Here is an 18,994-nt window from a genome sequence, read left to right as displayed (position 1 = left end):
ATTTTAAAAAGGGTATTCTGACGTCGCTTCCATTCATTTGGTTTTCGACACCGATTTTTTTTCTCTCCCTCTCTCTCACCCGCGTGCCTCTGCACCGAAAATATGACGTAGAAGCTTCAAGAATCATCGTCGAAAACCGAAAGAAGGTAGAAGTTTCGTTTCCCCTTTCGTTTCGGACTTGATTTGTTTTTGTTTTTCGAACATGTCGCCAGGAAAAGTCGGGGAAGGAATTTGGTGCAAAACGCACACATGTTTAAATTTGAGTGTATGCGTAGCAGCAAAAAACAATGAGAGCCGAGCATTCACTGCGCGAAAAAAACCTAGTTTTTTATTTCATTTTTCGTTAATTCAAAAGTTGGAATATGCACTAAAATAGTGTATTTTATTTTAAAGGAAGCTTTTTTAGCAACAGTTTCTAAATAAATGAAAAAATACGCTTCCCTATCTACATTTTTCTATGGAAAAACACCTTAAAAACTTCAACTTGTCGGATTACCACATAACTAAAAAACATAAAAATTTACCGCCATTAATTAATGTAATTTATTCGCGCCATGTCAAGTGGAATGTCTAACCCTGCAATATCTAGGTCCGGCCGCCTTCTTCCTTATCGAGAGCTTTAGCTTTGCAATGTCTAGTCGGGCCGCACTTGCACTTTTCTCAATGACCAAACAGTTGGCTTAAATGACAAAAATTTTAAAAATGGCCAGCTCACTATACCCCCCAACTAATTATTTGAATAGATTTTTAACATTTTTGAATATTAGACACACAATTTTAGGAAATACTTTTATACGGGAAATAAATTTGTTTCACTATTTGTTTACAAATACATTAAAACATATTTATCCATTTATTTCTAAGAATGATTTTTATTTTCATTGCTATGAATTTATTGTTAATTTAGATATACATTTTTAGGTAGAAGCATGATCACCAAAAAAGGTGACGGGTCTCAAGTCAAAGAGTCTACCGACTCTTCTAGCACAACTCTGGAAGATGATGACGTAAAGGGTAAATATATACTTTTTAATTCACATGAAAAAACGTATAATAGTATATTTGCTTTTCGTAAAACATAGGATAAAATGATTCATTTAAGTAATTAAGCATCTTAGGACACAAGCTACAGCGTTATCTCTTTAAAAACAAAGTTAAAATATTTTTAGATAACTAGACAAACAATTTTTGTATAATATTAAAATCAGATGTAGCGATTAAATTATTGCTAACTACGTGTTTTCTTTAAAAAATGTGTAACATTTTTCATGCGGATATGTTTTAGAAGTAAAAATAAAAGATTTATAACCAACCGCTAGAAACTTCATAAACTTTAAAAACTCTTATAAATTCTAAGAAAATGTATTCTTAAAATGGCACTTAGTATTTTTGACGCTAGTACCTTCCTATATCTTCCTATTTTTTGACACCATGTTTTTTATTTATTTCGTGCCATTCATTTGAACAATAAAAATTGTTTTATTGTGAAAAAACACATATAAATATCCATGTTTTCTAATATTCACCAATTATATTGGTTGTTCATGAAAACGTTAAAAAAATGGAATTATTTTTATTATAAAATCGTACTTGTATATCGAAATATCGTAATACCAATAGGTAAAAATGGTTAAAAAGTTAATCTAGATCTTTTTATGCAAGCTAGGGTCGAAACATGATCCATGACTAATTATACCCTTGCAGAGGGTATTATAATTTTGGTCAAAAGTCTGCAACGCAGTGAAGGAGACATCTCCGACCCTATAAAGTATGAATATTTTGTGATCAGGATCACCTTCTGAGTTGATATAAGCATGTCCGTCTGTTCGTCTGTCTGTCTGTTTCTACGCGAACTAGTCTCTCAGTTTCAAATTTATCGTCTTGAAATTTTGCCCACACCCTTCTTGCTTCTGCGCGCATTTTAAAAGTCGGAACTGATCCGGGATCGGCCGACTATATTCTATAGCTGCCATATAACTGAGCTAGAGAGTTAGGATTTCGTATGAATTATATTCGTAACATGGTTTTATTATGAAATTCTCATAAAGATCGGCCAACTATATCCGATGTTTGCGATACATAACCGGTTTTAACTGCAAGGGTGTATAAACTTTGGTTCCGCCGAGGTTACCTTTTTTTTGTGTTAAATATAAATTAGTTGTTATAGAAAAAAATTGTGTTTGGCAATCCCTTTGTTTCGGAGACGAGACGATTCATAACATTTTGATACATCAAAAATTATTTCGGTAGGGAATAAAATGATATACTTCTACGCCATGAAGAAAAAAATGCAAGACACAGCAAATGACAATTATTAGATGCACATATATTAAAAATGAAATCTTTAATATAAGCATGTTTTTATACCCTTGCTGAGGGTATTATAATTTTGTCCAAAAGTGTGCAACGCAGTGAAGGAGACATATCCGACCCTATAAAGTATATATATTCTTGATCAGGATCACCTCCTGAGTTGATATAAGCATGTCCGTCTGTCTGTCCGTCTGTATGTCTGTCCGTTTCTACGCGAACTAGTCTCTCAGTTTTAAAACTATCGACTTGAAACTTTGCACACATCCATGTTTCCTTTGCACTCAGTATATAAGTCAGAACGGCCGGGATCGGCCGACTATATCCTATAGCTGCCATATAACTGATTGATCGGAAATGGTATAACTTTAATGTTTTTAGAGTTAAAGAGTTCAAATTTTACATGAGAGCTACTTTTGGCAAAATAATAGGACATGCTAAATTTCGTAAGGATCGGTGGACTATATCCTATAGGAAAGATGGATGTGTGCAAAGTTTCAAGTCGATAGTTTTAAAACTGAGAGACTAGTTCGCGTAGAAACAGACAGACAGACGGACAGACGGACATGCTCGTATCAACTCAGGAGGTGATCCTGATCAAGAATATATATACTTTATAGGGTCGGAGATGCCTCTTTCACTGGGTTGCCCACTTTTGGACAAATTTATAATACCCTCTGCAAGGGTATAAAAAAGTCCCAATCTTCTATCTTCAAAACCATCAAAATACGATAGCTCAGTTACATGGTGCTAAAGGATCCTAGCACCAAAGTTGGCCGATCATTTTGAAATTTGGCATGTCGTATTATTATATATACGACTATATCCGATGTTTGCGATATATATCCGTTTTTAACTGCAAGGGTATATCAACTTCGGCTCCGCCCGAAGTTAGCTTTTCTTTCTTGTTTGTGATATAAAAACTTAATTTTAAATAAAAATTCGGATAAGGATCGGATAACTTTATCCATAATTTGCGCTATACATACTGATTTTAAGTGCAAGGGTATATAAATTTCGGCTCTGCCTGAAGTTAGCTTTTCTTTCTTATTTAACATAATTATACGGTATAATTTATAGGTAAATTAAATAATTAAATAGTTGTTATACCCTTGCAGAGTGTATTATAAATTTGATCCAACCCTAAAAGTATATATATTCTTGATCGGAATCACCTCCTCAGTTGATATAAGCATGTCCGTCTGTCTGTTTCTAGTCTAGTCTAGAATCTTAAAACTAGTCTCTCAGTTTTAAAGCTATTGACTTGAGACTTTGCACACACCTTTCTTTTCTTTGCACGTAGTATATAAGTCGGAACGGCTGGGATCGACCGACTATTTCCTATAGCTGCCATATAACTGATTGATGGGAAATGTGTAACTATGGTGTTTTTAAAGAGTTTGGATTTTGCATAAATGCTGTTTTGGCCACATAATGCGACATACATTCATAACGATCGGCAGACTTTATCCTACAGCTGCCATATAAGTGAACGATCGGAAATGGTATTTGGGAAAAACACCAACTTTGGAATTTTTGAAGATAGAAGCTTGGGACCTGTTTTTAGATTTTTTATTGTAGTAAATTGATTTTAAATTATATTTTCATAAGGATCGGCCAACTATTTTCGATGTTTGGAATATTAATGTGGTTTTAACTGCAAGGGTATATCAATTTCGGCTCCGCCCGAATTTATCTTTCCTTTCTTGTTTATGATAAACTTAAAGTAACCAAAATTACTTAGAACATCCGCAAAAATATATTATATATTATTCATTATCAGACTATTTAAGACCGTGATATTGGAAAAGTAAAATAAGAAATTTATTCGTATTTTCATATTTCGTAGAAGATAAAAAAGCAATCGTGGATCGAAGTACCACAGTCATATCTAAAGAGCCAGAAGGTAAATTTTAAACATTAAATTATGACTGACATTCTTGCCGTGCTTTTATGCATGGTATCTATCATAACTATTATTTTATGTAGTAGTGTGATTTAGATAAAACTAATTCAAATTGTTAACAATAGTATAAGTCAATAAATCAGAGGCAGCAAATAACTCTTAACAGTTTTTTACATTTAGTTTTATATCAAAACTTAACCGAAAAGTTTCGATACTTTTTGGTATCGAAGTTAATTATATAAAGTTAATCAAGTTAATTAAAATAAAGTTAATCAAAGTAAATGAAAGCCCTTTGATTTGATTTATTAAGCGTTTAGGTTGAATTATTTTAGATTAGTTATATACTTTTTAAGCTCTTTCATAAATAACTTACCGAGACCAAATAAATTGAGTGGTCGCGCATCAAAAGTTTTCAAAAGAACGAAAAAATAATTAAATGCCCAGCTCAACAACAACAAACTTTTTCTCAACTCAAATTTTAAATATTCTACTTTCCTTAACCAAAAACCTTGCGGATAGCCGACACGAAATGTTCTTTCCGCATAGATAGTGTTTGGTAATGGAAGTCAAGGAGAAAATTTTTTTTGTTTTTTATACCATTGCAGAGGGTATTATAAAGTTGGTCAAGAGTGTGCATTGCAGAGGAGCCATCTCCGACCCTATAAAGTATATATATTCATGATCAGGATCACCTCCGTAGCTAATATAAGCATGTCTGCCTGTTTTTATGCGAACTAGTCTCTCAGATTTAAAGCTATCGACTTAAAACTTTGCTCACACACTTCTTTCCTTTGCACGTAGTATATAAGTCGGAATGGCCAGAGGCGGACGTCTATATTCTATAGCTGCCATATAACTGATTGATCGGAACTTTATGGTTTTTAGAGTTAGAGAGATTGAATCCTATGGATTCTATTCTTGGCAAAATTATACTTTCTAGAAAATTTTATAAGCATCTGCCGACTATATCCCATAGCTTCCATATAACTAGAAGATCGGTGCTGACCCAACTTTCGTGTTTTTAAAGATGGAAAGTTGTATCTTCGCACAGAATATATTTTTGGTCTTTTATTTGTTGATCCGACCTATCAAATTTCATACGGATCGGCCGACTATATCTTATAGCTGCTATATAACTGAACGACCGGAAACAGTATCTGATACAAATACCAACTTTGGTTTTTTTGAATATAGAAGATGTGGACTGGTTTTTATACCTTTGCAGTGGGTATTATAATTTTGGTCAAAAGTGTACAACGCAATGAAGGACACATCTCCGACCCTATTTATATATATATTAGGATTATATATATTATTATTATATAAGGTATATATATTCTTGATTAGGATTACCTCCTGAGTTGATATAAGCATGTCCGTCTGTATGTCTGTCTGTTTCTACGCGAACTAGTCTCGCAGTTTTAAAGCTATCGACTTGAAACTTTGTATACACCCTTCTTTCCTTTGCACGAAATATATAAGTCGGAACGGCCGGGATCAACTTCGGCCCCGCCCGAAGTTCGCTTTGCTTTCTTGTTTTTTGGGGATTTTTCCAGGCCCAGAGTCTAGACATTCAAGGACACTTTCTCACAAAGTGAATTCTTTTGAAAAGGAACACTTCCTTGTTATTTTAGGGCTACAAATAATTTTCCAGCAGTTCCTATAAGGACATTATACCCTTTCTGGTGTCCAAAACACTTGATCGCTTCTCGTATAACTCGTGGACAATTCAATTGGAGGATTGGAGGACCTTCCGATGGCTACCACCCGGTGTCGCCTAGTTAAGAAGCTACCAGGAAGAGTAGTAGAGTCCACTGGCCATGTGACGCCTGATTAAGTGCGAAATTTGACAAGAGGTTTTAAGAATTTACCAATAGAGCACTCTAAGGACTCTATACAACGACTATCCTTGGCAGAAATAAGCTCTCTCCTATTTTGACACATGGATCATAAATCTTGGGCAGCGAAGCGATCGCGAGTAGCGACGGCGACGCCGCACAGTGGCCGATTTGGCTAATTTAGCGTCAGATGTGGAATATCATTAAAAATAATGATAATTTTAAAAAGTTTGAAATTTTTATGTAATGTTAATCCAATAAGAAATAAAATTTAGTAATTTTCATTAAGTAAAATTTTTAATTTTTTATTTTTTTTTTTTAATTTATTTATTTTTTTATTTATTTTATTATTTTTGTTTATTAAGATGCAGTTTTACAATATAAACTAGTTTTAATTGTCCTAGTCAGAATCGAAATTTATTTCTTAGTCAGAATCCGAGTTTTCTTGCTGAAAATGTCGCTAAATTTAACAGGGGCAGGTTGGGGCAGCTAAACTTGGACAATTTATACACTAGACTAACCATAGTTTACCACAAATATAGGCTTTTTGTGAGCGGAGGCGACTTTCACAAAGTTTTCCTCTACAGAAGTGGAAATTTATTATAAACAAGAAAGGAAAGTTAACTTCGGGCGGAGCCGAAGTTTATATACCCTTGCAGTTAAAACCGGATATATATCGCAAACATCGGATATAGTTGGCCGATCCTTATGAGAATATGATAATATAACCCAATTTATTATAATACAAAAACCAAACCTAAAAATGTTCTAAACTTCTATCTTCAAAAACACAAAAGTTGGGTCATTTCCGATCGTTCAGTTATATGGCAGCTATAGGATATAGTCGGCCGATCCTAATGAAATTTGGTATGTTGGATCAACTGGCCAAAAATATAATCTGTATTAAGTTTCAGCTTTCTATCTTCAAAAACACGAAAGTTGGGTCATTTCCAAACGTTCAGTTATATGGCAGCTTAGGATGTAGTCGGCCGATCCTTATGAAATTTGGCATGTCGTAATGTTTTGATCTCGATAAAAGATAGCTCTCGTGTCAAATTTGAACTCTCTAACTCTAAAAACACCAAAGTTATACCATTTCCGATCAATCAGTTATATGGCAGCTTTAGGATATAGTCGGCCGATCCCGGCCGTTCCGACTTATATACTGCGTGCAAAGGAAAGAAGGGAGTGTGCAAAGTTTCAAGACGATAGCTTCAAAACTGAGAGACTAGTTCGCGTAGAAACGGACAGACAGACGGACAGACGGACATGCTCATATCAACTCAGGAGGTGATCCTGATCAAGAATATATATACTTTATAGGGTCGGAGATGTCTCCTTCACTGCGTTGCGCACTTTTGGACAAAATTATAATACCCTCTGCAAGGGTATAAAAAGGGTACTACAAACATTGCTGGTTTTAAACATAAATTATGAATGCAACATATACTCACAGGTCACAAAACATTTATTTTCGTTTACTACATACCTTAAACTTTGAGAAAATGCTAAAACTGATTTGAAACACACATAATCAAAAAAAGTGTCGCAAATATAAAAAGTCGTCGATCAAGCCAAATTCAACACCTGAAAATTGTAAAGTACCATATGTTAGCTTTTAGAGCTTACAGCTGATCTAGTTGATCAAGTTTATAGGTTTTGGTATTTTTTTTACCGAAATTAAATTATTTGACTATCGGTAGGAAACAAAATTTTATTGAATTTTAACAGTTGAAAATTTGCTTAATCTGACGCTAGAATAGCTAAAGTCATAATACATTGTCGTCATCGATTTATTTAATTGGTCCGTTTTTTAGGTCCTACAAAAATTTTACCACAATTTTTTTCAAATTTTATTTTTTATACATTAATACATGTGTGCTATGGAAATATCCTTCAGCTTCAACAAACCCTTCTTGGCTTACAAGGTGCCTCACGAACTTAAAAAATACTAAAAACAAGCTTTTACTTAAATATAAAAAAACATGCAGTAGTTTAGATTTCGTTCGATTCCAAGCTAGTTAACAAGGCTGTGTGCTAAAATACTACACCAGGGCTCTGAGTAAATCTCTGAGTAAACGGGAAGACCCTTGAGTGGAATAATTCATAATCAATAATATTTCTTAATTCCCTTATATAAAAAAGAAAAAAGTCCGATACAGAGGCATCTCTAAATTGGCCGCAATTCAAAAGATATTTGAAAAATTAATTACTTTTCATTACTTTTGCTCTTCGGTCATTTCTCCATGTCAGAATGGCTTCAATAAGTTTCGCTCCAATACCACTTATTTACCACTGGATTTGACATCCTATGTCATAGATGGCTTTCGAAAGGGATGTCAAACAGATGTTATTTAGACAGACTTTAGCAAGGCATTCGATTCAGTTAATCACTCACTCTTGTTGGGTAAACTGAATATGCTGGGCTTTTCTACTGACCTCTTAACGTAGATCTCCTGTAACTATATGGAAGAACACAAAGAGTCTCCTTTAAAAATGTACGTTCCCACTTGGTCCGTGCTACATCTGGGGTCCCTCTAGAAAGTCACCTTGGCCCGTTAATGTATTCTTGTATTGAAGATGATTTGACGCTTTTATCCAATGCTAGTTTCAGTCCGATTTCCGAAATGTTCAAAAATGATTTAATATTATATGGATCAAAATGCAAACTGATGTCTTTTTATCATTCTTGCTCTCACCAGGATACAAATTTTCTCTATAGGATTGCCTTAGAAATATTAACTCTGGTTAATGATCTTGGTGTCCTATTAGACTTAAAACTCAAATATTCCGACCATATTTTCACAACGATTAATAAGGCTAAAGGTTAAAGGTAGTTTTTCTACATACCCTCATCAATGGTGATGTAGATAGCCACCATTTACTAACACTCTAAAATTTCAATATTTCTAATAGAAGGACTAGAAACTTTAGTCCTCTATTCCTTAGTCACTGTAGTTTGGCATATGCGCATCACGACCCCCTTAGGGTCTCATGTTCGAACTACAATGGTGTTTACCTCATCATCTCTCATTCCTGTCCTTCAAATTTAAAATCAAGTATTTTAAATTACTAATTTACTAATTACTTTTAGTTTATTAAATCATAAATGAAAAATTAATCGTATCTAGAGCACCCCTCGGTCGTCTGGCCTCTAAGCTTTATGATGAATGGCGGAATGCTAGCTGATGCACTAATTGGTGCAAATTCTGAAAGACCACGAATAAAAAAAATACATACAATGTACCTCTTATTTCAACTGGATTTCTTTCTAGAAGTCTCGATTAAGTCCATAAAGTTTTAGGTTTAGTTATTTTGGTTATTACCAAACCGATTGTCTCATATTTTGTTTTACAGAGAACTTAAACTGAACTATCTTACCCTGAGGCCGTTACATATTGACGAAGACTACCTTTCTAATAGAATAGAATAGAAATAGAATTGAATCTAATAGAATTGGCTCTTGAGTTATGGAGCTTTGTCGACAAAGGCGGTTCATCCAAGTTCAAAATTAAACAAGAAAGGGCGGCTATAGTCGAGCGAATGTCGACAAATGAGCGAATGTCGTTCTCTACATTCAGCCTTTGCACTGCAAACAAAGGAAAATTAACTAAAAATTATTGAATGAAAACGAAAAATATTTTCTCGACTTGTGAGCTCTTTCCGTAAATCTTCCTTCGCTTCCGCATCCTATAAATTTATTTAGGTCCTAAAGATTTTGATAAACAGCGCACTCTACTATCCGCTTAGTGTAGAACAGTAAATTTTCATTTTGCATAGCACGAGTGGATTGGGTCAGTGGGAGGACTCTCAATTTTTTCTAGTACCTCTCTCATTTGATCCTTTTTTGCCTCATTTGACAGTTCAAACATAAAAAACAAGGTTTCCACTGAGAAAAATTTTCTTAGAAACTGGGTTGGAACAATTTTTTTCCATAGGAAAATACAGATAAGGAAGCGTAGTTTTTTATTTTTTTAAGAAATTTTTCTAAAAATGCTTTCTTAAAAATAAATTACACTATTTTAGTGCCCATTAAAACTTTTGATTTAACGAAAAATAAAATAAACAAGAAAGGAAAGCTAATTTCGGGCGGAGCTGAAGTTCATTTACCCTTGGAGTTAACACCGGATATATATCGCCAAAATCGGATATAGTTGGATATAATCGGATATAAAAATTTATTACAACACAATAATTAAAAAAGTCCCAAACTTTTATCTTCAAAAAAACCAAAGTTGGTATATTTACTAAACACTAAATATAATTAGTGTTATATTATTATTTTTATTTGGTAAATACTATTTCCGATCGTTCAGTTATATGGCAGTTATAAGATATAGCCGGCCGATCGTTATGAAATTAGGTAGGTCGGATCAACTGACCAAAGATAGAATCTGCACAAAGTTACAACTTTCCACCTTCAAAAACACGAAAGTTGGGACATTTCCGATTTTTCAGTTGTGTGGCAGCTATAGGATATAGTCGGCCGATCCGAAAATAACGCAGCTTTCGTGTTGTTGAAGATAGAAGAAACTTTGTGCAGTACAGATTTTTGGTCAGTTGATCCAACCTACCAAATTTCATAAGGATCGGCCGAATATGTCTTGCAGCTTCCCTATAACTGAACGATCGGAAATGGTATTTGGTGTTTAGTAAAAATACCAACTTTTGTATTTTTGAAGATAGAAGCTTGGGTATTTTTTTAGATTTTGTATTGTAATAAATTGGTTATATTATAATGATCTCATAATGATCGGCCAACTTTATCCGATTTTAGCCGGTTTTGACTGTGGTTTAACTGCAATAAATTCGGTTTAACTGCAAGGGTATATCAACTTCGGCTCCGTCCGAAGCCACGTTCTCTGCATGCGTTCTTATCAGTAGAAATAGACTGAAAAAGGTAAACGAAATAAAATTTGGCATGCACATATCTAAAAATATATTCTTTGATTTGCGCCTCATGTTGGCTCCTTTATTTAACGGTATTAAGGATCGCAAAGTCTGATAGTCAAAATGTTTATGCCGACTAGTGTACACTGTACACAATATACGTATATTTAAGCTTTTTCTTTGGTATTCTTTTAAAAAAGGCATATTAACACACGAGCAACATAGTCTTCATACTACTCTATTATTTAAAAACGTTTATTCTTTATTATTTTTTGTATTTTGTAGTTTAAATCTTTTTTTCATCGAACCCGTTTTGTACAATGCGGTCTTGGTACTGATGGAATTTATACAAAGAAGAAACGCCATCTTTAATGGCATTTTTACAAAGAAGATACAGTTAGTTGTGGTTTCAATTAAATTTTTAAAGTGTTACTTACTATATATGGTAAAGTATTGTTTTATTTGCAAGTATTTTTTTAATGAGAAGTGGCATGCAAAATCACTCAAAAATGTATCCAAACAAAACTTACAAAAAGAAAAACCCCAAACCCTAAGTTCGATAAAAACAATTAGGGAACGCACATGCAACCCACGTCACAGAATTGCTACTTCAACAAACCGGGCCCAACCGAATCAAAGTTTAAATTATTGCTCTAGATTCTAGAGTCTAGAATTTAAATAAAAATATTTGCAGACCGATTACCAAATGCCATCAAAAATTCATTTTGTAGGATTTCAGCATTATGTGTGAGCTAGTTGAGCCCACTGAAATTAGGCTATTTTTTCAATATTTATAATACTCTTATTGCTAGAGCGGTATTGAACTCTTCGGTGAAATGTTTTCGAATGAGAGTGCTTATGTTAACTTATTTTCAGTTATTATTTTAAGATGGTTAAATACTGATTTTTGTTTCAGCCTTGAACCTTCTACATGTGGATGAACATCATAAAGTATATTTATGATTTTAATCATTTTTGTGATTTACAAACGTCACAAAAAGGAAATTAGTTTTAAAAAAAAATCAATTTTCAGCCTAATGATTTAAAAAGTTTTAACTCGTATTATACAGAAAATGTTTTGACTAAAAGAAAACAGTAAACATAAGAATATTTAACATCAATAGTCAAGTTTAATTATTTTTTTATACATAGGTGAGTATGCATTAAAAGCATTTGCAAGTTTTTCTTACTCTGTTACAAAGCTAAATTTTCTTAGTTATTTTGATTCAACCATTTCAATCACCTTTTGGTCTAGAACACGAAAAAAAATGTATTTTTCGAATTTAATGAAATTTTAGTGTTCAATCGAATATAGTGGCTATTTATACCCGGTACTCGTAGAGTACAAGGATATGTTGTAGTCGTGTCAATGTACATATGTAACATATAGAAAGAATCATCTCCGACTCCATAACATATATGTATATATTCTTAATCAGCATCAACAGCCGAGTCAATATAGCTGTCTGTCCGTATGAAAGCGTGGATCTCTTAGAGATCGAGACTCCTCGAGATAAATCCTATACTCCTTAGAGATAGGAGTACAGGATTTGGCATGGAGACTCCTACAAAGCCCACGCAATTTAAGTTTGTTGTTATAGACTTTTTAGTCTGCTTCTCTACTAAATCAGTAGCAGGGACCAGTGCGGCCAACTTAGCCTTTTACCGGCCAGATCTGGGATTTTTCAACCGTCAAATGCAGGAAAAATTTTGAACAAGCTGCTGGCAAGAAATTTGGCATTTTTATACCCTTGCAGAGGGTATTATAACTTTGTCCAAAAGTGTGCAACGCAGTGAAGGAAACATCTCCGACCCTATAAAGTATATATATTCTTGATCAGGATCACCTCCTGAGTTGATATGAGCATGTCCGTCTGTTCGTCTGTCCGTCTGTCTGTCTGTCCGTTTCTACGCGAACTAGTCTCTCAGTTTGAAAGCTATCGTCTTGAAACTTTGCACACATCCTTCTTTCGTTTGCACGCAGTATATAAGTCGGAACGGCCCGGATCGGCCGACTATATCCTATAGCTGCCATATAACTGATTGATCGGAAATGGTATAACTTTGGTGTTTTTAGAGCTAGAGACTTAAAATTTGACACGAGAGCTATCTTTTATCGAGAGCAAAACATTACGACATGCCAAATTTCATAAGGATCGGCCGACTACATCCTAAGCTGCCATATAACTGAACGTTTGGAAATGACCCAACTTTCGTGTTTTTGAAGATAGAAAGCTGAAACTTAATACATATTCTATTTTTGGTCAGCTAATCCAACCTGCCAAATTTCATTAGAATCGGCCGACTATATCCTATAGCTGCCGTATAACTGAACGATCGGAAATGACCCAACTTTCGTGTTTTTGAAGATAGAAAGCTGAAACTTAATACATATTTTATATTTGGTCAGCTAATCCAACCTGCCAAATTTCATTTTCATCCAATTCCTGCCAACTGAACGATCGGAAATGGTTTTTGGTAGAAATACCAACTTTGGTACTTTTGAAGATAGAAGTTTGGGACTTTTTTTTTAGATTTTTTATTGTAGTTTATTGGTTTTAACTGCAAGGGTATATCAACTTCGGCTCCGCCCGAAGTTAGCTTTCCTTTCTTGTTTAAAATTAAACTAGCCACCTATAGTATTATTTAAAATTTGGGCAGCACTCCTTAAATGGGTGGATTCGGGAGGAAATCACCGATTTAAAGCGTTAGGGCTCATTCAAGTATTACGTAACGCATTCTTATGCTGAATTTGACCCCCCCGTCCCCCCGTTTAACAAATCGTAACGTTTCGTCCGACCCCCCAGTAACAAATCGTAACGTTCACACTGACCCCACCCCTACCCCCTAAGGAGCGTTACGTAATACTTGAACGACCCCTAACGCTTTAAATCGGTGATTTCCTCCCGAATCCCGAATTAGTAGAACAAATAGTATTGCAGATCGAGACACGGTAATAGCGTAAGGCATAAAGTAGTTACTCTACTCCGTAAATAATGATTATGAGCTTAAAAAAATTGAAGCCCAAAACAGTCTCCAAAAAAATTGAAAAAAATTGTCATAAGTTAAATTTTTATGGCAAATTCAAAAACAAGATAAATTTTTTTTTTCAATTTTTATGAAAAAAATTGGTTTTTAATAATTAAAATTAATTTTAATAATAAAAAATTAGTAATAATTATTAAGTATCAATTTTTATATAAAAATTACGCAATAACTTTTATTTTCAATTTTTATTATATAAATTGGAGAATAAAAATTATTCGATAACTTTTATTTTAAAAATTGAAAATAAAGATTGAATCTATATATCTTTTGATCCGTTGAAGCCAGATCCAATATATATGTATATATATGATCTACACATCAATACCTTTCAGATGGTATATAATAAGTATGTATATATGTTTATCCGCTTTTATGCCTGTGCAGTATTGGCAGCATTCATAAATAGCCCAACTATTGTTGTGGCGGCTGAGAAAGAGTAGTTCATTAAATTATTAATCAAGATTAAATTACAACAATTTATTAGTTTTTAATATATAAATGGCTAATTATTTAATTTCAAGAACATTAAATTTTGCACGGAGTCTTCGGCAAGGTTGCATCTAAGATCAGTAATTACTAATTTAAGGGCCGAAAATGCCCTTTCAACCGATACCTGCGTAGCAGGCACAGCATGTGCTATCTGAGCCAGATGGTACAAGCGTGGATACGTGAATTTTTTCGACTCCCAATAGCTCATGATATTCACGCTTGAATCTATGGGCTTTGGTGAATATTCATTTATTTCTGTTGCCGCCAATTTGAGCTCGGGTTCATCATCGTCCTCAGAGTCTTCGCTTCCAGAGCTCACCGCAAATGAATTTAAATATTCATTTAATAATGAGCATGTACTCTGGGACGTTAGTTCAGGGCCATCGTTCGGTTGTGAAAACGATGCTTCAGACCTGCTATTCGGGCGGTTAGGCCGCTGAACTTAAGAGCGCATCCACGCTAACGAGCGCACCCGCGCTGAAGAGCTCATCCACGCTAAAGAGTGCAAAAGCGCTCGCCCCTCTTAGAAGTTTGGGACTTTTTTTTAGATTTTGTATTATAATAAATTGGATTATATATTCATATTCCCATAAGGATCGGCCAACTATATCCGAAGTTTGCGATATATATCCGTTTTTAACTTCAAGGGTATATAAACTTCGGCTCCGCCCGAAGTTAGCTTTCCTTTCTTGTTTTTGATTAATTATAGTATTAAAGATAAAAATTGTCCGGCTAATAAAATTTCAAGGGAGTCCGTCCGGCATTTTGTCATACGACACTTATTTGTACAACAATTGTTAAAGAATTAAAAATATAGTAATAATTAAAATAATAGTAATAAAGTAAATATGAAAAGTAAAACTTAAACTTAAAGTAAAGTTTTAGTATGAAACTAAAACTTTCTAAAAATTTTAACAACCGCCCACTAATGAAATCGAACCTGGGCCCCAAGGATAAGGAGCGCGCGCTTTCCATCTAGGCTACCCTCCAAGTTCTTTTAATGATACCTAAAATTGGTTTTAAAGTAAGCGCGAGAATCCAATACCAAAAACAGCGCTGAAGAGTAAAGATAGTAGAAGATATTTCTGATCTCTTTGCTCTCCCACTGGTTCGATTTGAACGTTTCAAACTTTCATCGTTCCATCGTTAAAACTTTCATAGATATTACGTTCTAAAAATATAATTCTCTCATTCCCTCGCTCATCTGCCAGCCGTTTGTCGTGAAACCAGCTCTTATAAAGATTTTTACAGCGGGTTCCACGACGCGGCCTGCCAATATGCCGTAGAACCCGCTTTTATAAAGATTTTTACAGCGGGTTCCACAATTAACTGAGGAAATTTTAAGGTGATTTTAAAATTTTGTATTTTTTTTTATTGAATTATATATTTTAGAAAACACATTAAAAGAATAATAATATAATATAAATAGATTTAAAATTAAAAAAAAGTGGACGTCCCGAGCTTGGTTTGAACTCGTTTCACTCTGAACATCAGCCAAGCACTCTACCACAAGGCTATACCTCATTTGTTGTCGCGCGAAAAATTTCTCAAACTTAACTTGTCGCGCTGTGAAACCCGCTTGTTCCAGCGGGTTCCAGCGCTGGTACCCGCCATAGAAAATTTTTCTTTATGTGAGATGCCCCACTAGTACTTTATAATCTTTGCCTTCAGCAACGTTGTTGTTCTTCCGCGGAAAATAGTTTCTGATTTGATTAGTTTATTATAAACTAAAGGTCAAAAGTGTGCATTGCTGTAAAGGAGAAATCTGAGATGTCTATAAAAAGGAGACATCGGATATGTCTTTACTCTATAAAGTACAGTAGCGGGCAATGAAATCCGGACAGGCAGAAAATACTACTTTTTCAGCCAGCGTTTACTTTATGGAGTAAATTTGTTTAAATCGATGAAATTAATATAAATGTGAATTCAAAACGTGTTCTTTCAAATCTCATTATGTTCTATTTGGAAATAAAACGTATACTTTAATATTCGATGGAATTAACAAAAATGTAGGCAAACAAAAAAAAAATTGTTTTTAACTATTCCAAGGTAACAAAAATTTTTGAAAATTATTTCTTAATAGCTTAGTATTTAACGTATTCAAAAATAATTTTGTTTTGGTTCTTTAGTATTTAGTTGTCTTTTTTCTTGATGGCATAAAATCTACCAAGTGTTCGTTAGTTTTCTTAATTATGTCTTTATAACAGACACTTTCCACTGTCTAATTAAATTCTCATTTCTTTGGGTTTCTTTTTGTGTATTTTAACTTTTAAAATAGGACAACGATATTGAATCGGATAGAAATCAGGACTTTTGCCTGACCAGTCTAATGTTGATATTCGATTTTTCTGCAAATAATTTATTACCTAAATTAAAAAAAAAAATACTAGAAATTTGGAACTTTAATTATTGTTTAAACAAAGAATTAAAATAAAAATATATCCCTTTTTTTTGCACGATAGCAAGGACCTGAGTCGTCCTGAAAGATTATGTTTGGGGCATGAGAAAGATGCTCCTTCATTGAGGGTAAAAGGTGACAATTCAGAACACCTTGCAACTTTTCAGCATTCACAGTTCCATTAATTAATGCCAGATCACCAACGCCATAGTAAGAAAAGCATCCCCGGACCATTCGGCATGCTCCTTGCCTGACCTTTTGCCGTAAGCAATGATTTTGTTTGTCGCGTTTGGGGAGTACCTAGCTCATACTATTGTAGGACAAATGGATTATTTTGGTGTCGTTACAAAAAAGACGTTTCGCCAATCATGTACAGTCCAAGATTCGTGCATTTTGACCCACTGTAGCCTTTTCTGGAACATTTTTTGCGGTCAAGATTGGGTTTTTCGCTGTTTGCCACCCATGAAATCCAACCCCCTCAATGTTCTTTCGAACGGTTCGAGTGCTTATTTCGACTCCTTTCAAGTGGAAAACTTACTTCTTATCTTTTTCTTTGTGACCTATTCTTTCAATTTTAAAGTAATCAATTTGAAACTTTGCACAAAGGATATCTTTCCTTTACAAGCAGGATATAAGTCGAAATGGCCGGGATCGGTCGACTATAACTTCGGTGTTTTTAGAGTTAGATTAGGTTTTTAAAAGTTCAGATTTCGTACGAATGCTATTTTTGAAAGTTGAAAGTTTGTACAGATTATATTTTTGGCCAGCCATATAACTGATTGAACGGAAATGGTATTTGGTAAATATAACAACTTTTGTATTTTTGAAGATAGAAGTTTGGGACTTTTTTTTTAGATTTTGCATTCTAATAATTTGGTTATATAATCGACGAACTATATCCGATGTTTGCTATATATATCTGGTTTTAACTGCAAGGGCATATAAACTTCGACTTCTCCCGAAGTAAGCTTTTCTTTCTTGTTTTATTATACATGAGTATGTATTATTTATATAATTTTTAAAGGGTCAATTTTATCACAACACAAAATACATTTGAAATCATTAAATTATTTTTCTCTCATTCAAGTAATGTTTTTTTTTTATTTTTTTTTTTTGTTTGTGAAATTAAGGTGTTGCGGATAATAAACAATCTCCTGGTGCGTGATTTTGCAAGATTCATGTTTGCGTATTTCAAAATAATATTCTAGGTCACGGCAGATTAACATCAAAATTTTTTTAATATATCAAAATCATCCTAATTAATTTATTTCAAATTTGCGTATAATATTATTATTTTATTAAAAGCAACTTTTTTAATTTTTTTATTTTACGAAAAAACAAATGTGGGCGTTTAAGATATAAGGATACTGTTTCCTGCAAAAACATGCCGACAAATTTCAGGAAGCTCTCAGTGCTCGTCAGGTATGTACATATTTTTGCTATGTAGAGCCCCAAATACTATTAAAAACAAGAAAGGAAAGCTATCTTCGGGCGGAGCCGAAGTTGATATACCCTTGCATTTAAATCCGGACATACAGTGGGGAGCAAAAGTGATTCCATGTTCAGAATATGCATGTTGAACCGCTCATAAAACGTAAACCAATGAACCAAATGAAACAAACTTTTTTTTTCTCGATTACTTATTTAATTTGTAAGAAATAGACTTAAATACTACAATAATACAAGAAAAAATGTAAGAGATAGAAAAAAAAAACAAAAACAGAAGGCATGTACTCAGTTTTGCACCTTCCAATATTCGCACTTGATTTTGCTCTCCCTGTTTTCTTATCACCAAAATATTTGCAGATTTACTGTTTTATGTCTTTTTCATGCATTAGTTTTTGTCATAATTCAAAGAGTCGCACATTTCTTATAGTTCAAAGTAAATTTTAATAAATTGAGAAATTAGTCGCCAACTTATTGTTGTAAAATGAAGAAGCTATCAGCAGATACCGAAAATAGTATTGTTTCTATGACTAAAAGTGGCTTTTCGACACGCACAATTGCTGAAAAGCTGAAAATTAGTCAGTCTGTGGTGGTCAAGGTGAAAAAAAGGCAAAATGTTGGTTCCGAAAATGTATTGAATGGTCGCCCCCGTCTCCTAACGGACTCTGA

At 33.9% G+C, this 18,994-nt stretch overlaps 1 protein-coding gene across 13 annotated transcripts in view; it reads left to right on the top strand.

The window, feature by feature from the left end:
- CaMKII (Calcium/calmodulin-dependent protein kinase II) overlaps positions 1–18,994 on the top strand; it is a 99,470-nt gene that overhangs the window by 42,493 nt on the left and 37,983 nt on the right. For 4 of the 13 annotated variants that reach the window (XR_006246421.2, XM_043213456.2, XM_043213454.2 and 1 more), the window contains exons 10-12: positions 922–1,014; positions 4,160–4,216; positions 18,236–18,301. Coding sequence is in view for 10 of the 13 variants with exons in the window: in XM_043213456.2 (XP_043069391.1) it covers positions 922–1,014; positions 4,160–4,216; positions 18,236–18,301 (216 nt within the window). In the remaining 3 variants the exon portion in view is untranslated. Of the gene's footprint in view, positions 1–921; positions 1,015–4,159; positions 4,217–11,860; positions 11,923–18,235; positions 18,302–18,994 lie in introns of those variants that run through there. The other 9 variants (XR_006246422.2, XM_043213458.2, XM_043213457.2 and 6 more) reach the window with 4 other exon arrangements.

This window comes from Drosophila bipectinata, chromosome 4 (assembly GCF_030179905.1).
Source record: "Drosophila bipectinata strain 14024-0381.07 chromosome 4, DbipHiC1v2, whole genome shotgun sequence".
In the NCBI taxonomy this organism is placed as follows: domain Eukaryota; kingdom Metazoa; phylum Arthropoda; class Insecta; order Diptera; family Drosophilidae; genus Drosophila; species Drosophila bipectinata.
Note: the sequence above shows the minus strand (reverse complement) of the source record. Positions and strands in the feature narration are given on the sequence as shown.